The following is a 17,395-nucleotide window of genomic DNA, read 5'->3' as shown; positions in this document are numbered from 1 at the left end:
AACAATAGAGACAACAAAAATAATTTCTCCAGGAGTAGAGAGTTAAAGAAATCACTATGACAACCCAGTTCCTGCTTCTTCACTCCCTAACCCTCAGAGCCCAGCTGGGGGGCCAGACACCCACATCCCTTCCCTCCAGAATCCAGCCACAGGGTCCCCCCATCCCAGACACACACACTCCCTCTCCCCTAGAGCCCAGACATGGAGCACCCCCCAAAACCCAGATGCCCACACCCCCTCCCCCCCAGAACCAAGCCACAGGGCAGCCCTCATCCCATACATCTTCACCCCTTCTCCCAACAGAGCCCATCCATGGAGCACCCCCCCAAGCCCAGGCACCCGCAGACCCTACCCACACAGCCCAGCTGTGGGGCGCACCCACTGCCCAGACATCCGCATTCCCTGCCCTCCCAGAGCCCAGCTGCGGTGTGCCTTTTCAGCCAAGACACCCGCACCCCCCTTCCCTCCTAGAGCCCAGGGACCCAGAGGGAGAAACAGCCTGATAGTGGGTCCTGAGGTTGTATGGAGTTTCCTGCAGACCACCTCGTTCCTTCAAGACATAGTGGGAACTGCAGCTGCTGGGAATCCTTCAACTCTTCCTCCCCGTCCCCCTCCCCCCCATGGCAGTCTCTTCTATTTGCAAGCTGGGGAGCTGGGCTTTGCCTGGACCAGCAGTCCCTAGTGGTGGCCAGCAGCTCTGCAGCTCATTTCTGTGAGGGAAAAAGGAAATTATTCTCAAAACATTAATTCTGTTCAAATTCTGCACTGCATGGTGTAGAATTCCCCCAGGAGTAAGAAGAGTAGGCAGGGACACAATAAAGACATATAAAATGAAGAAATGGTATAGTGAAGGAATATCAGGAATTTCTGTACATCCTTCTCAAAATTCAAGACCAAGGGAACATTCAATGAAACTGAACAGGAGCAAACTTAAAACTGATAAAAAAATACTTTTTCACAGAATTCACAGTCAACCTGTAGAACTCACTGCCACTAGATATCATAAAGGTCAAGAGTTTAACAGAGTGCAAGTGCAGGTAACTCTGAACAACCCCTCCAGATTTATTTAGTATCTACACTAGCTTATTGCCCTACATTAGGAAGCAAATTCTAGCTTTCCAGAACTCGTCAATTATGTAATGCTATGATTTGCTATGGTGTTTATCACTATAGTATCTGAGTGCTTCACAGACATACATTAATTTATTTTCACAACACCTCTGTGAAGTGAAGGGGTATTATTACCCTCATTGTAATCCCACTGAGGCACAGAGGGATTAAGGCAAAAAGTATCCACTGATTTTGGATGCCCAATTTCAGATGCCTGTGGTCTGATTTTTCATTATCTTGCATTTCACATATTCAAAGCTCAGCTCCTATTGACTTCAATTGAAGCTTTGAGTGTTCAATTCTTCGACAATTCATACCCCACAGTATCAAGTTGGGCACCCGAAAAGGAGGAACACGCAATCAGTGACCACCTGTGAAAAGTTTGGTTTAAGTGACTTTCCCAGCATCACAGAAGTATTCTGTGGTTAAGATTCCAGTTCTCCAGGACAGCATTCAACTGCCGAATCTAAGGAAACCCTCTTTCCCTCTCTTCTCTCTCTGCAATCTTCTGCCTCATTCATTACACTCCTTCCAACTTCTGCAACAAATAAGGCAGGAGTTTTACAAACCACGGCTTCATTTATTCCACAATCCTGATTCATCCCCAGGACATAGTTCATCCCTGTGCATAGAATGAGGCAGAGGTCTTCTGGAAAAAAATAGTAAGGGATTATGTAATTAAAGAGAGTGTGTCATAACAGGAGACCCAATAAATAGTCTTCAGCCTCTGTTTCCCCCAAGCCTGACCCCTTCTGCCCTGTCTATTCCAGACTCTCACAATCCTGTCTCCTCCTTGAACACCTCTGCCTGGCTTCTCTTTCCAGTCCCAGTTTCCATCCTTTCAGGCTCCTTGTCCTAATATCCTTTCCCAACCAAGTCCAGTTCCATCCCTCTTCCTGGCTTCTGTCTGATCTCAGTCTCTCTCTCACACTGGCTTCCAGTTCTCCCTATCCCAGTTCCCCCTCAGCCTCAGTTTCCTTTCCCAGCTAGTCCCAGTTTTACCAACCATAATCTCTGTCGATTGCCAGTCCCAGTCCACCCCATCACCAGGTTCCTTGTCCCAATAAACTCCCTCCACTGCTTCCTCTCCCCTTCAAGTCCAGTTCTTTCCCCCTCTGTGTTTGGGACAGGTATCTTGGGCACTAGCAATGGGGTATTAAGAACACACACGCACAAAAACAGATCTTCAGAGAATGTAGCTGACAAACTCTAATAAATCTGTAGTGAGCATATGCAATCTGAGATTTTTCAAAAGTTTACAGTGGAGCCAAATTTGGGCATTTTTCATTGGCACAGCAGAAGGTACATCCCTGACACCAGGGCAACTCTCCTGCTACCTTTCAAGTGCTTGCTTCAATGAAAGGAAATGCTACCTCTTCTCAATAAAACAGTCATAAGCAGGCCCATCAATGGGGGAGGCGAGGGGTTGTGTACAAAGGGGGCAATTGCCCAGGGGCCCAGGAGATTTAAAAGGGTCTGGGGGGCCCCAGCTACCACCGCTGCTGCAGTAGCAGCAGTGGCAGCTGGGAGCCCTGGGCCCTTTTAAATTGCCTGGGTGGGCCACAGGGCTCCTAGGCGCATGTAACTGTGCCAGGCCCCATGCCTTGGGGGGCCTTGTGGGCCAGCGTGGGAAGTCCCAGAGGTAACAGCTTCCCGGAAGTGACAAATTCCTTTCCCCAGCCCCCTCCTCGGGACAGCCCTGCCCCTGGGGCCCAGAATTACTCTCAGGGAGCCTGGTTATAAGGACATTTTTAATATGATCAAAACAATGTATTTTACAGTAAACTCATTCCCAGGAAAAAACAGCTATTTTTACTGAAACAATTTTTGATGGGGGGAAAAAAACAAAAGCCTGCAGCAGAGACCTGGCCAAATTATACGCAACTGAAAACAGGATCTTATAGTGGGAAGAGTCTGGCAACTACAAGAATAGGTGTCCCTAGCAGCTCTAACTGTAATAACAAGAATAATGATGCCTAACACTTACAAAAGATTCCTGGGTCACTTTTTTGTTATTGTTGTTTTGTTTTGTTTTGTTTTGTTAGGAGCTCCAACTGCTCCATGGGTTGCGGGACATTGAAATTTGGATAGTCCTAGGATCAGAGAGGTTTTTTGGCTCCATGAAAATCTGTTCAAATTTAGGCAAATTATGTGCTGTTGAAAATTGCCATTTGTTCTTTGTTTTCATCAGAACAGCTTGTTTTTGACAGCATGCAAAAAACCCTTCACTTTCTATAGCACTGCACATCCTGCTCCAGTACCACATTTCAGCATTTCACAAACTCAAACTGCAGATACAACATAAACAAACTGGATGCTCCTGGTCATGCTCCATAGAACACCCTTTGGCTTAAGGGAAAGTGCATAGCTCTAGAAGTATGTCTACACTGCATCTGAGAGCCAGCCTCTCAGCCCAGGTCCACAGACGTGTGTTGGTGGGGCTACCACTAGCTCGTTAAAAATAGCTGGGTAGGCATTGCTTTGATATTGGAGTTTGGGGGATGAGCTTGAGAGCCAGAGCACAACATCAAAGCAACATCTACACAGCTATTTTTAGCACAAGGCTCACTGACACAAGTTTGTGGACCTAGGCTGGGAGTCTCACTCCTAAATACAGTGTAGACATAGCTTAGGAGTCCAGCAACCGTGAGTTCTAGACTTACTTATATTAACTATTGTGTACAATTCTAGAATTATTCAAAGCCCTTGTTATTAAACAGTTCCTCTACTTAGATATTTGGTTACCACTTACTCAATATTCTGACAAAGTACATTCACCTGCAAAAAACTCTGCACACCTTTCCAATTTTTTTGAATATTAACATTTGATATCAATGCCTGGTTTTATAAATATATACTGTGATAGACCCAGGCCAGTTGGGTACAGCAGAATAGCAGAAGGCAGATATACTAGCCACTGGATTAATAGTTTTCTGTTCCCTGGTTGACCAGAGCAGGGGCTGCTCCAGGCTAATGAGAACACCTGACTCTAATTAACCTGCAAAGAGTCAGGTGAGGCCATTAAGTTAATGTGACCACCTGACTCTAATTAAGGCCCTGCTGATACTATGAAAAGGGCTCACTCCCAGTCAGGCAGGGGAGAGCCAGTACAGCTGAAGGGCTTGCTAATGAAGATACCCTCAAACCCTCATTAAGGGAGCCCTAAGGTAAGGCTGAAGAAGGGAAAAGCAGGAGAGCTGTGGGGAAATGGCCCAGGGAAATGTAGCAACTCTGGCAGTGGAAGGTTGACTGCCAACAGCTGCTACCATTAGGGTCCCTGGGCTGGAAGCTGGAGTAGAGGGTGGGCTTGGGTTCAGGGCTGGTGCAAGGAAGTTTCACACTCTAGGTGAAACTTCCACCTTGCACCCCCCCCACAGCAGCTAACCCCACCTGGGGAGACCTGACCCCCCCACACCCGCCACCACCACAGCGGCTAACCCTGCCTGGGTTTTCCCCCATCCAGCTCGGCTCCACCTCCTCCACTGAGCATTCTGGTGCCACTCTAATTGTCCTCCCTGCCCAGGTGTGTGGTGCTGATTGGAGGAGACTCAGAGCTGGGCTGTGTGCTCAGTGGAGGAGGCAGAGAGAAGGTAAGCTGGGGTGGGGAGCTGTTCCCTTGTGTGCCTGCCTCCCTTCCCCCCCATTACTGCAGGCAGCCCTCCCTGCATGCCCCCATCCAGCTCACCTCCACTCCATCTCCTTGCCTGAGGGGACTTTTAGGTGCTCCCAATCACTAGGTGCCCTAGATGGCTGCCTAGTTTGCCTAAATGGTTGCACGGGCCCTGCCTGGGTTCCCCCACAATCCCTTGCAGGCCTATGATGAAAAGGGCTCAGTAGACGGTAACCCTGCCCTAGAGAGAAGGGCTACGTGGAGGGTCATAGTGAGCCACTGAGGCTAGCATAAACCACCTAGAAGTGCAGGACTCAGAAGAGCAAGGTCAGAGCTCTGCCACAATACGTAATCAGAAATTTCTCATTCAATGTTATAAAATCACCAGAAACAAAACATCCTGGGTAGTGTAAAGAGGCTCATTCTCCATTATAGTAACACCCTATTAAACGGATTTTATTATTATATTAATGTAGACTGTTTCTCTAAATGCAAGCACACTGTTGTAGTAGTTATCATTTTGTGTCTGATATTTACGTTAGTATTTGTACACCTGTTAAACAATAAAAACATTCAAACAAACAGTTTCTCACACACAACTAAGAGTTTACACAAACTAGAAGAAGAATCCAGATCACTACTATTCCCAAATCCCATTCATGTAACCACCCTGCCTATCAGAAACTGCCTGCCATCTTTGTCCTTACTTATACTGTCTGTAAAATGAGGCTGCTCATTCATCTGTAACCCACTGTTTCAGTGTGAGATGGGTCCTCTTTTAGTGGCTGATTCGCACACAATACCAGACTTCTCTTGCTACCAGCTAATACAGTAAGTCCTGTAAATCAAGCAGAAGTCTATGCTGCAGTTCTAAATAATTTCTTTTCCTTTAAAAAACTCTAGAAAATATACATAAGAACATGAATAAGCTTGCAAGTCAAACACTTAAAGTCTGAAAATTCCTAAATTAAGGCTGCTCAGCCATATACATTATGATACAGTTTTTAACTGCATAATTACATAATGTTTTTTTTATAGAACCCCATCTCGTTCTGTCTGCAGGGTGGAAAGTGCTCAGAGAATTAAGACTATTGTGAAAGAGGCTTTTGCTTGTAGGATCCTTGCCTCATTCCCTGTAGGTACATAGTGAATGAGGCAAGGGCCTGCAGGAAGAGAAAGGAAGGTCTTGTGGTTAAAACCATTGAAATATAATGGAACAAATAATGGAAAGGCTGAGAAGGACATGATCAATAAAGAATTAAAGGATGGTAATATACTAAATGCCAATTTAACATGGTTTAATGGAAAATATTTCTTGTCAAATGAACTAGATAGCTTGTTTTGATGAAATAACACTTTTTGTTGATAAAAGTAACTGTTGACATAATATACATGGACTTCCATAAGGCAGTTGAGTTAGCACAGTATGACAATATGATGAAAAGTATCAAACAAATTTAATATTGCACATATTAAGTGGAATACTAACAGATCTCAATGTAATTATAATGGAGAATCATTATTTAATAAGAGTTTTTAGTGGGGTCCTATAGGGACTGGTTTTCAGCTATCAACGCTTTTTAATATTTCTATTAATGATCTGGAAGAAAGTATAAAATCATTGCTGATGAAGTTTGCAGTTGACCTCAAAACTGGAGGACTGGTAAATAATGAAGAGGACAGATCACTGGGTCCAGGTCTATTCAATATCTTCATAAATGATTTGGATAATGGCATAGAGAGCACACTTATAAGGCCTCAACTGGACTCGTATGTCTAGTTCTGAAGCCAGCAATTCAAGGATATTGATAAATTGGAAAGAGTTCAGAGAAGAGCCACGAGAATACTTAAAAGATTAGAAAACATGCCTTATAGTGATAGACTGAGTTCCCTGAGTCTATTTAGCTTAACAAAGAGGGTTAAAGGAGAGACTAGATTACAATCTGTAAGTACCTATATGGGGAAGAAATATTTAATAATAGGCTCTTCAATCTAGCAAAGAAAGGTATAACACAATCCAGTAGCTGGAAGTTGAAACTAGATAAATTCAGCCTTGAAATAAGGTGTAAAATTTTAACAGTGAGTAATTAACCATTGGACAATTTACCAAGGGTTGTGGTGGATTCTCCATCAGTAAAAACTTTTTTTAATTAAGATTGCATGTTTTTCTAAAAGATCTGCTCTAGGAACTATTTTGGGGAAGTTTTATGGCCTGTGTCATACAGGAGGTCAGATTATATGATCACAATAGTCCCTTCCAGCCTTGGAATCTATTGAAGTTTGCAGATGACACAAAGGTGGTGGTAATAATGAGGACAGGCCACTATTACAGAGTTATTTAGATTGCTTGATAAGCTGCATGTGATCCAGCAACATGCATTTCAACATGGCTAAAGGCAAGGCCATACATCTAGGCAAAAAGAATGCTTAAAGCAGTGGTTTTCAACTTGTTTACCATTGTGGGCTGCATCCAATACTACCTGTATGGCCCTGAGGATGTCACAAGGGTCGCAGTTGTGTGCTGATTGGACCACAAGCAGCCCGTGGGACACAGGCTGAGAACCACTTGCTTAAAGAATGGGGGACTGTATCCTGGAAATAAGTGACTCTGAAAAGGACCTAGGGTCATGCTGGATAAACAACTGAACATGAGCTCTCACTCTACTGTAATACTGTGGCCAAAAGGACTAATGTGATCCTTGGATGTATAAACAGAGGAAAGTGGAGCAGGAAGGTTATATTACCTTTGAATATGGCACTTGGTGAGACCACTACTAGAATACTGTGTCCACTTCTGGTGTCCACACTCCAAACAGAACCCCCTCACACACTCAATAAGAATTTGATGACTCTAAATATGCCTTACAGTAAAAAAAAAAAAAAATAAGACTTTTTGGGCAGGAATGGAACTGGAGAAAAGGCATACAGCAAGCCTTTTGACCAAGGTACAAGGAAAGCATCTACCAGTGAACCCCCAGCTGTGATCCACTCAGGAACAAAAAAGATGACATTTTTTGTTTGCTCTTGTTGCATACAGGTCCACCAGGGGATTCCTCACCACTGGAAAATGTCCCTGGACACATCTGGGAGAAGAGACAACTTTTGGTGGCCTGCAAACAACCAGCTCAGGTGATTTGCTGGAGAGTTCTGAACTCCTGGAAGGTTAGCCACTCTCCAGTTGATGGAACTGGTGATGCAGAAATTCCAGAGGAAGATCACCTCCTGGCATAATTTTGTCAAACGGGCCCTGCCTGGTTTGTTTAGATAAACATGGCTGCTGTGGTCTGTGAGTACCAACAAATTCTTCCCCTTGATATGCAGAAGGAACACCATGCAAGCTAAACTGATGAGCTGAAGCTCCCTGATATTTATATGGAGACCAAAGGCCCTGAGTCTTGGGGATCCAAGTGAGCTCTCCAACCTAGATCTGATTCATCTGTGACTAAGTCAGCAACTGTTGTGGAGGGACAAAGGCAACTCCCTTGTAAGCATCTGCAGGTTGTACCCACCAGTCCAGGGAGGACTTGTTGACTTGAGTCATCTCCCTATGATGGGCTGGTGAAAACACCAAGGCCAGCCAACCCTGTTTTCTGGAGTACAGTAAGGCATGCTGCAACATGTAAATGAACACTGCCATGTGTCCTACAAGTTTGAGGCAGTTCTGAACCATACTGATAGGATGGGCCTTTAGGTCTAGAGCAATGACCCACATTGTTTGGAACTTCTGCTCCAGCAGAAAAGCCCTAGCCTTTGTAGAGTCCAGGACTAACCTAATTAGGTCTATTCTTTGAAGAGGAGTCAGGATAGATTTCTCTGTATTGATTAGGAGCCCCTCTGCACTGAAAATGGACTGAATAGCGGCTACAGTGGAAAGTACCTATGACCTGGATCGGCTCCTCACTAGCCAGTCATCCAGGTAAAGGAACACATGGATTCATGAGCTTTGCAGGAATGCTACTACTACAGCCATGCATTTTGTGAATACTTGATGGGCTGCTGACAGGTTGAAAGGCAGTACTGTGAATGGATAGTGGGATCCATTGACCATGAGTCTGAGAAACTTTCAGTGGCTCTGGTGAATCACCATGTAAAAATAGGTGTCCTTTAAGTCGAGCACAGCATACCAGTCCCTAAGGGATAATAGAGGCTAGGGAAACTTCTGGAATTTTGTTTTCTTTAGGCATTTGTTTAATTCTTAGCCCTAAAGTAGGCCTGAGACTCCCTCTGTCTTCAGGATTAAAAAGTAATGGGAATAAAATCCATTCCCTCTGAACAATATAGGAACTTCCTGTAGGCCCCAACAAGGAGGAGAGACTGAAGTAGCATACTCTCCTAGAGTATTCCATGAAGACAGATGAGGAAGAGGGGGTGGCAAGAAGGGCAAACAGCAATAAATTGAAGAGTGTATCCCAGTTCCACCACGTTTAAGACCCACTGATCCATAGTGATGTATGTCCAAGCTCTGAGGTAGTGGAATAGGTGTTTGGCAAAAATTTGGGTGGGGAAAGATTAAAATCCTTCCCTATGCCTAGAAACTATTTTCATGTCATGGTTGAGGAACAGTTGTGGAAATGCAGTGTATGTAGGAAGGTTGCACTGTGTCCTGTGCTGTACCTCTTCTGGAGACAAATAGAGAATGTCAACTTACAGAGCTGGCAAGCCACCACTAAGTTCTCTTAAAGCAGTAACTATTTAGATGGCTAGCCATGTTCTAAAATGGTGGTTTTCCTAAAACATTTGTGGATTGTCCCAACCCCCTTCCCTCTGGCTTCTGTACACCAGTGTTTCTCAGCAACCAGTCCATAGACCAGCACCGGTCCTTGGTCTGCCTGACAGAGTTTAGGAAGGCAACAAGCCAGCCCTGCTATCTAAAAGGTTGAGAAACGCTGTTCTACACACCACAGTTTGGAGCTTTTTCCTATGTAAAATATTTTGGCACAGATACACTGTTCAGATCTTGCTGTGGCAGACAAGAAATGGAGAGCAAAGGGACAGATGTGTATCTGTCCATTTGTTTAAAGTAAAAATTTCTAAATTCTATTTGCATTGAAATAGTGTACTGTAAATTTAGGAAGTCTCTCTAACATGAACCCTGCATGTTCTTAAGAATAATAGGAAGACACTTTGAATATTCTTACACATTCGCTGGGTCTGGAATGAAAGAGCAATCTAGCTGGAGTGATTACAAATTTAGGAAAGACTGTCAAAGACATTCTTCTTTATTTTAATATTTAGAACCTCCTCTCCCCTCACTCAAATTTATTCAAACTTCTTTTAAATAAAACCAAACCATTTCCCTTCCCTAGAGTCTAAATACCCCTAAGTCAGATACACTAACATGTTGTGAGGGACTATGAAAAAGGTCCTCACAAAGATCTTGCTTAATTACAACTGCTCTGCAGCTCCTGGAGACAAACTTGTCTTTTCCTGCCCTTGTCATTGGAGGGTCTGGTAAACCAGCAATCTACAGCAGACACTTGGACAAACCAGGCAAGTTGGCCATTTTCAGACTGCTTAATCCTAGAGAGCTTTGGTGGGAGGAACACCATGACAATTTACTTTATTTCCCTTTCCTGGCAATATGATTGTCTGGCTCCTTGTTGTATTGCTTATTCTTGTGGTATTTGGTGTTTTTCTTAAAGCCCCAACTCCTAGAGTCATGTGCTTATATTAGAATCTCAGCTATGTTACTAGTCCTAATGGTTAAAGAGAAAAATCTTGAAAATGTGAAGTCCAAAGGCTCAAACACAAAAAAAATCCATTTTTTTATTTTAAATTTCCTAATTGTTAAGCCAATCTCATGATTTCTGAGGCCTGACTCAGGATTTTTTTTTTTTTTTTTTTTTTTTTTTTTTTTTTTTTTTGGAAATTTAGGATAGGCAGTACTGCCCCTGGCTCTCCTTGCAGCCAACAAGGAGAAAGTTGGTGAAGTCAGACTACTTATCAGCAGTTTTTGCAAACTCATGAAGTTGCTGCATGGGATACAACTGTAAAAGAATCTCAGTTCCCATTTTGGAATGCAGAGTTATGAGGAGCCAGTAAGAGGGGAGACTGGGATGAGGAACTGGGTGAGGGACTTGGACATGGAGCCAGATTGGATTTGATTGGGACAAGGAGCCAAAGGAGGGCTGTGGGAACTGGGACTGGGGACAAAGACCCAAGTAGATGGAGGAAGACTGGGACTGAGAATAAGTCCAGTAGACCAGACTCTCCTCAGAGCTTGGAATATAACCCAGATTCCTGAGTCTCAGCATTCTTTTGCTATCAGCTAACATCTGTGAAGCCCACTGGCAAAGCATATCTCATATCCTCTAAGGCTGGTCCACACTGACTACAAACTCCTATCAATTATATTCCATTAGTCCAAGTGGCAGAGATCTGTGTTCCCTCTCTCTCTCTGTGGATATTTATATCTTCCTACTGTATTTTCCACTTCAGATGCATGGAGTGGGTTTTAGGCTACAAAAGCTTATGCCCAAATAAATTTTAGTCTCTAAGGTGCCACAAGTACTCCTCATTCTTTTAACCCTGTTAATGACACCCATGCATGTTGTCACCATGGTGACACATGATAGATTTTTTTCTCCATTTTGCTTTTTTTAAACCAAGGAAATCATATTTAAAAACTACATTAAAAGAACATTAAGTTTGCAAAGTGGAACATTATCATAATGAACACAGACAAGGGTGCCAGTGCATTGGCAACCTTAATTCTAGTATTTCTTAACTTTTGAGTATTTGACTTTTCAATTGTAATATTCCTTCAATGTAGTTTTGTATGTAATAAAACACATAAATCAAGGATATTAAAAGGAGATTAATAGAATCTGAAACATATTATGGCCAGATTAAATGCAAAACAGGTCAGTAGTGACCAAAAGCTGTTGCCATCTGATGGCTGTTGGCCTCCTGTGAAGCAAGTTGATGGTCATGGTCCAATTTCCAGTGGACAATGCCTGCATCACAAAAGCCGCCACTATAAGTAGAACTAATTGACATTGCTAATGAGGCAGTGAAATCTCAGGGCCAACAACTGAACAGGCAATGGAGACTGACTTCCCCTCTCACTCTTAAATAAGAGTTGAAATTAATTAGTTGGAGAAAAATAGGGGATTTCAGTCTTTAGAGTTGTTGAGCAGCACTTAAAACAATTGTTTGATTGTGAATTAAACTCCTGATATCTGGCTATTATTGACCCAATACTAAAAGCAGTCATTTCAGGTAAGTATATAAAAGAACTTAGCATCAGTACATTAACTGGTAAATTGTTCAACCAATTTTTAAAGCAGGCTGCTTTATTTAAAAGTCCTTATCTGCTTAAATAGAGGTCACCCAATTCCTGGAGGGGGCACAGCAGTGACCCAATAAACAGAAAGGCCATAGAAGCCATTTGTCTCTCTCTTGCAAAAGCAGTGCTAAAAAAACATATGCTACATAAATATTATTGTTTGCTAAACTGCTACACTATTTTGAAATCAAATTCTTTCTAGCAAGTTAAGATTTATTAGAATTACATTATTTATATAGGACCTGGAAACCTTAATATGCTTTTAGATCCTCACACACCATAAAAAAGGGTCTGTTAGCTAAATGCTCAAGTAAGAAAATTATAGCTTCACCTTTTCAAGGCTACAATTAATGCTGTGTCAGCACCTCAATCAAACCTAGTTGTTCAGCAGCTTCTAAAAGTTCACTCTGAACTGAAACTTGGCATCCAGTCTCAGAAAGAAAAGTCTAAAAAGGAAAATCTGTTTGGCTGCTTTTCCTTTATACAGTGTGCAAAGTACATAGAGGAAGGTTATCTTTTCCAATTTGTTCTTCTACTGCTGTGTAACTTAAGGATGGGTGACCTGGAGAGCCCACTATATTACAAATATTTTAGCACTACTCAAATTCTTGAACTAGTTTACCTGCAACAGCAATAAGCAAACACAATAATTTACTGAATGGAAAAAAGTTACTTTTATTCTTGCCCTCAGAAGGTACACAGTGAGGCGGGCAGAGCTTACTGAGAACATACAGTAGCCCAGGGATTGGCAACCTTTGGCATAGGCCCCCTCTTGGCTTCTCCTCTCACCCCCTTAATCCCACCCCTTCCTCCTCTCTCCCAAGGCCCCAGTATGCCCCGCCCTTCCCCCTTTAATCCCCCCCACCATACCTAGGGTTGCCAAGCCTCCAGGATTGCCCTGGAGTCTCCAGGAATTAAAGATTATGCCATGTAAGGAAACCTCCAGGAATATGTCCAACCAAAATTGGCAACCCTAACCGTGCCCCCTCCTCAACCCCCCCTTGCTCCTGTACCCCCAGGCCTCGCTGTGCCCCCCGTACCCTGCCCCCTTTTCACCTCCTCCAGGCAGGCGGACACCAGCCCGGCCTCCCAGCTCTTGGCAGCGGGTCCGGCGCCCCCGGGGGAGCTGCCTCCGCTCTTAGGCCGCTTCGGCCCCATGGGGCGCTCGGAGTCTCCCCCGGTTCAGTTCAGATCTCGACCGCGTCCTCACGCCGTATCCATAGCAACCTTGCTCCCGCCCGCGCGACAGGGCACCTTCCGGGCACGCCCACCACGCTGTCTCCATAGCAACCGATCTCGACGCTGGCAGGGCGAAGGGGTAGCGGGTGCGGATAATACTGCCCCCCCCCCCACCCCCTGTCTCCGTGCGCGCGCCCGCCCGCAGCATGGTGTGCGCGTGGCCGTGACCCCTCCCTGCCTGTCCTCGCCCAGTCGCGGTGAGCGCGTTGCCCGGGGATCAGGGCGTGGGGAGGCGCGCGCCCCGCGCGGTAGGGAGGGGCCAGCTCTGCCGAGAGCTGCCCGAGTCTGTCCCGGCCCCCGGCCCCAGCGGGGCCTAGCGCCCAGCTCCGGGGTAAGTGACTGCAGCACCGGCGTGCGGGTGTGTGCGGCCCCCCCGGATTCCCAGGGCCAGGTCTGGGTCCGACCTTCCTGTAGCAGCAGCTGCGGCCAGACTGGAGACCGGCGGCCCCACCACGCACTGCGCCGCGTGCAGTCAGGGGCTGGTGGAGATTTCATCTCTGGGCCGCCCCCCACCCCCATATGCAAAGGTGCAGGAGCAAGTTACAGCCACTTCAAGGCTAATTATTATATTTAATGTCGTTCCCAAAGTAATTCCGAGGTCAACGCCCTTGTAAACCGTGTTCTCAAGTACCCCACTAGGTCTGTTGTGCACCGTGACTTGTGTGACTCGTCTCATGCAGGGCTAGCCCAAGAGTGTCTGTTTCATCTGGGCTCTTTCTGCCCTGTTCGTTGGGGCTAGGAGGAGGTAGTGGGTCCTCTCTGAGCCCCTCCATGCTGACACTAGCCTGGAGGAGACCACGTGGCCTATCTTGGTCCCTCTGCAGCGAGACTCAGGGCTGAAAGAAGGCTGCATAGTCCACCTGGGTACTTTACCTGCACAGACACTAGAATGGGGAAGAGGGTGTGTTTCCCATAGGTATTTCCCTGTGGATGCCAAGGGCTAGAAGGAGATTGTCCCACCCTGGCCACAGGAGGGAGAGTCTTTTCTTAATAGTGTCAGTATGCAGGCAGTCATCTGCAGCTTCATTGTCTCCTCATCTTCAGTGTACTGAAATATCTTTATTAACAGAGCTTCAGCATATAGATGTTATATTTTCACCTTTCCATATTGTTATGGGCAACTCAGAGGGAAAGACTGGGGCAGTCTCCTGTATCAGGTACCCCCCTATTAAAAGTACCTGGAACTGCCAGCCTTAGGCTTTTTCCCCAGAGCATCCTTCTAAAATGAGTACTGCGCTGCGGCTAAATTTGGAAGATGCAGCCCCATCAGAGGGGAAGAATGAAAGGCAGTGCGCTCTAATGTGACTAACATGATATTTCAAATCCAAACAAGCATGCTGGCAGCCTTGGCATGTCTGAGTGAGTTCACACAATGGTGCTGGAGCGTGACCTCAGCCTGGATGCCTGCTGCGTGGTGACTCAGAGGTCTGCATAGGTGTGGGCAGCTAGGCCCACTCCCAGGCCTAAATCGCACTACAAATATTACCATATGTTCCTGCACTGGGACTAGAAGGGGAGAGGGAGGCACAGCTGGGAGAAAGCAGGAGAGCTGCCAAGATAAAGAATTCATTACAGAGGAATCATGTTGTGATCTCACACTAGAGACGACTGAAATATTTTGTGTGATTTAACATTCTGTGAAAATATCCCAAACCACATGCTCTCTTCTCCCCCAACCCCACTATACCCATCTGAGTTGCTCAGACCATACAATCTTTATTTTAATTTCATAGAAGCCTTGAAACCCTGCTGTTCAGTGCATTATTGATTTAGTCTGAACTTCATTCTAGGAGGATACTGACCTATTGTGTACTCTCTGAAAGGCTTATAATTATGCACTCATAAGGGAGAAGTGGGAACTCAGGCTTATGGGTTTTGTGAGAGAGAGTGAGTCTTCTAGTATCCTACCTTCACATTGTATAGAATCACCTTTCCCTGTGTCTGCAGAAAGATGTAGTTTATAGCCCCTCTTGAAGCAGGGAGAGATGCCCACAGTTTTTGCCAAGACACAGTAACATTTTCTTCACCCCATTTCTTGGCAGGAGGCCACTTTACTTTTCTGAGGTTTTTCATTTGGTGCCAGAAACAGAAAAGTCAGACACCAGTTGCTGGCAGAAATGTAGGGGTATGACATTCCCCTATCTTGACTACAGTCCTGTATATAGAGGCTATGTTTGTACCTGGTGTGTCAGGAGTGAGGTGCATTGGCAGAATATTGGGGAAGAGAAGTGGGATTGGAATAACAGATGATGCAGCAGGCCAGGACTAAAATGCCATATATAATGTAATTTTGCAGCTGTGCAAGTTGTCACATAATACCCTTACTTTGAACTGTGTTTCTGAATCCAGGCCTTTATTATGATTTTTTTTTAAATCTCTAACCTTTATGATTATGAAGTAAACCTTCACAAAGTCAAATGAGTGTAACCATTGCACAGATGGATTGAGTCTACAAACAGCTTGAAACAATATCCCTGAGAGGTGTGAACTGACCCATTTGTACCCTTTACATATTAATACCAAAGCATAACTATGATTATTTGAATTAAAACATAGTTAACTATTTTACGGCTAATCATTTTAGCGACTACATTCAGCTATAGTGTTAACTGTGATTGTTGAATGTATAGGCAGATACTGAGGCAAGCTGAAGTAGGGCAGCTGGTTTTTGGGAATTGAGGAGTTCATTCCCTTCCACAAATGTAAAATCACCTCCATTGTTTCTCCAAAGAGGGAGGAAAAGAGGAAATGTATCTAATCCAGTGGTTCTCAACCTATTTATTATTGTGGGGGCAGGAGCAGAGCCACGGGCGCAGAGCAGGCAGCAGGAACCCTGCACCCTGCTGTGCAGGGCCGGGCAGCAGCTTCAACCCCAAAGTCTGCTGGGCAGGGCTGGGTGGCAGGGCAGCTATGCGACAGCCCCAACCTTGGACCCTGCCGGCAGCCCCGACCCTTGGATCCCAAACACGAGTCTCCCGTAGCTCAGATACCAAAGCTACAGTTGTCTCCTGGTCACTTGAAAAACCTTCCACTTAACTTTGATAACTCTAATAGGCAGTATTTGAAATCTTAGAATTTGGACATAGCATTACATTAATTGATTTTAATATAAGATAAATAAATAGTTACTATACTGATTAGATTAGACTGGAATGGGGGAAGTGGAGCAATTAAGAAGGGACAGTACTTGGGAGGGCCCTGCCATGTAATTCAGGGGTACAGGTTGCTAGTGATGAATACCCTCAACAAATTCCTATAGCCTCTGCTGTTATCATTGACAGACTAATTATGTACAGCTGCCTGAATTTTCTTTTTTATAGGAATAAATGTAATTTTAAAAAAAAAGTCTTTGTCCATTTTGTATTACTGAAAAACAAGTACACAGACATCCAATTTTATTTCTGAAGCCTTCAGGTTGTAGTCCAATTCCTTGCACGTATGTGTGCGCGCGCACACACACACAATGCTTTTTCCTCTATATTGCCAGTGACATTAGAATATCTGGCAAAACCCAAAATGTAATCCATTATCACCTGTCAGTAAATTGGCTTCTAAACTCCAGCTGGATGCAGTGGAACTGTCTGTCCAACTCCATGGAAGAGAAAAGCCTCCCTCTGGCATTTGGTATTGTATTCCTACGCCTGCCTCTGGCTCATTGGGTGTTGGAAGCATTTCAGCTCAGCCAGTCAGTAGAAAGGTCCAGCTTCTGATTTCTCTAAGAGCTGATCAGCTTTACATCTGCCCATTTCAAATCAAATCAGAGGGTTTATCCTAGTCCCTTACACAAAGAAATCAGAACAAATCATTTTTTCCTTTGGAAAGGGTTTTCCACAGCCCTAATGCTTCCCTCTTTCCTATGCTTCCATCTCCTATTTCATGGCCTTCTTCCTAAGGAGGAATAAATTCCCTTTCAACGGTCTTTATACCCACACAGTCATCCACAGAGGTCCACTGTTTAACTGCCTGAGAAGACTTCTCAGAAAATCCTGCTTCCATAGACTCCCATCTCCTACTATCCTGGGCAGCAAGACATCAGGAAAGACCACCTAAACTAAGCAAATTCTGAAAGTTAAATAGCATACTATCAGTACAAAAATAAAACTATTGGGCTGCTTCTGGTTCATAAAAAAACAAACACCATGGTGAGA

The 17,395-nt window shown here is 44.6% G+C and overlaps 1 protein-coding gene across 6 annotated transcripts in view; it reads right to left on the bottom strand.

Annotated features, from left to right (window-relative positions):
- SPAG17 (sperm associated antigen 17) overlaps positions 1-13,251 on the bottom strand; it is a 328,728-nt gene extending 315,477 nt beyond the window's left edge. For 5 of the 6 annotated variants that reach the window (XM_050921082.1, XM_050921091.1, XM_050921075.1 and 2 more), the window contains exon 1: positions 13,065-13,251. In XM_050921082.1, the coding sequence (XP_050777039.1) occupies positions 13,065-13,166 (102 nt within the window). In that variant the 5' untranslated portion in view covers positions 13,167-13,251. The remainder of the gene's footprint in view (positions 1-13,064) is intronic. The other variant, XR_007769040.1, reaches the window with a different exon arrangement.
- Positions 13,252-17,395: the final 4,144 nt, after the last annotated feature.

Source organism: Gopherus flavomarginatus, chromosome 1 (assembly GCF_025201925.1).
Source record: "Gopherus flavomarginatus isolate rGopFla2 chromosome 1, rGopFla2.mat.asm, whole genome shotgun sequence".
NCBI classification, from domain to species: Eukaryota; Metazoa; Chordata; order Testudines; family Testudinidae; genus Gopherus; species Gopherus flavomarginatus.
The sequence above is the reverse complement of the archived record's forward strand: the minus strand, read 5'-3'. Positions and strand labels throughout refer to the sequence as shown.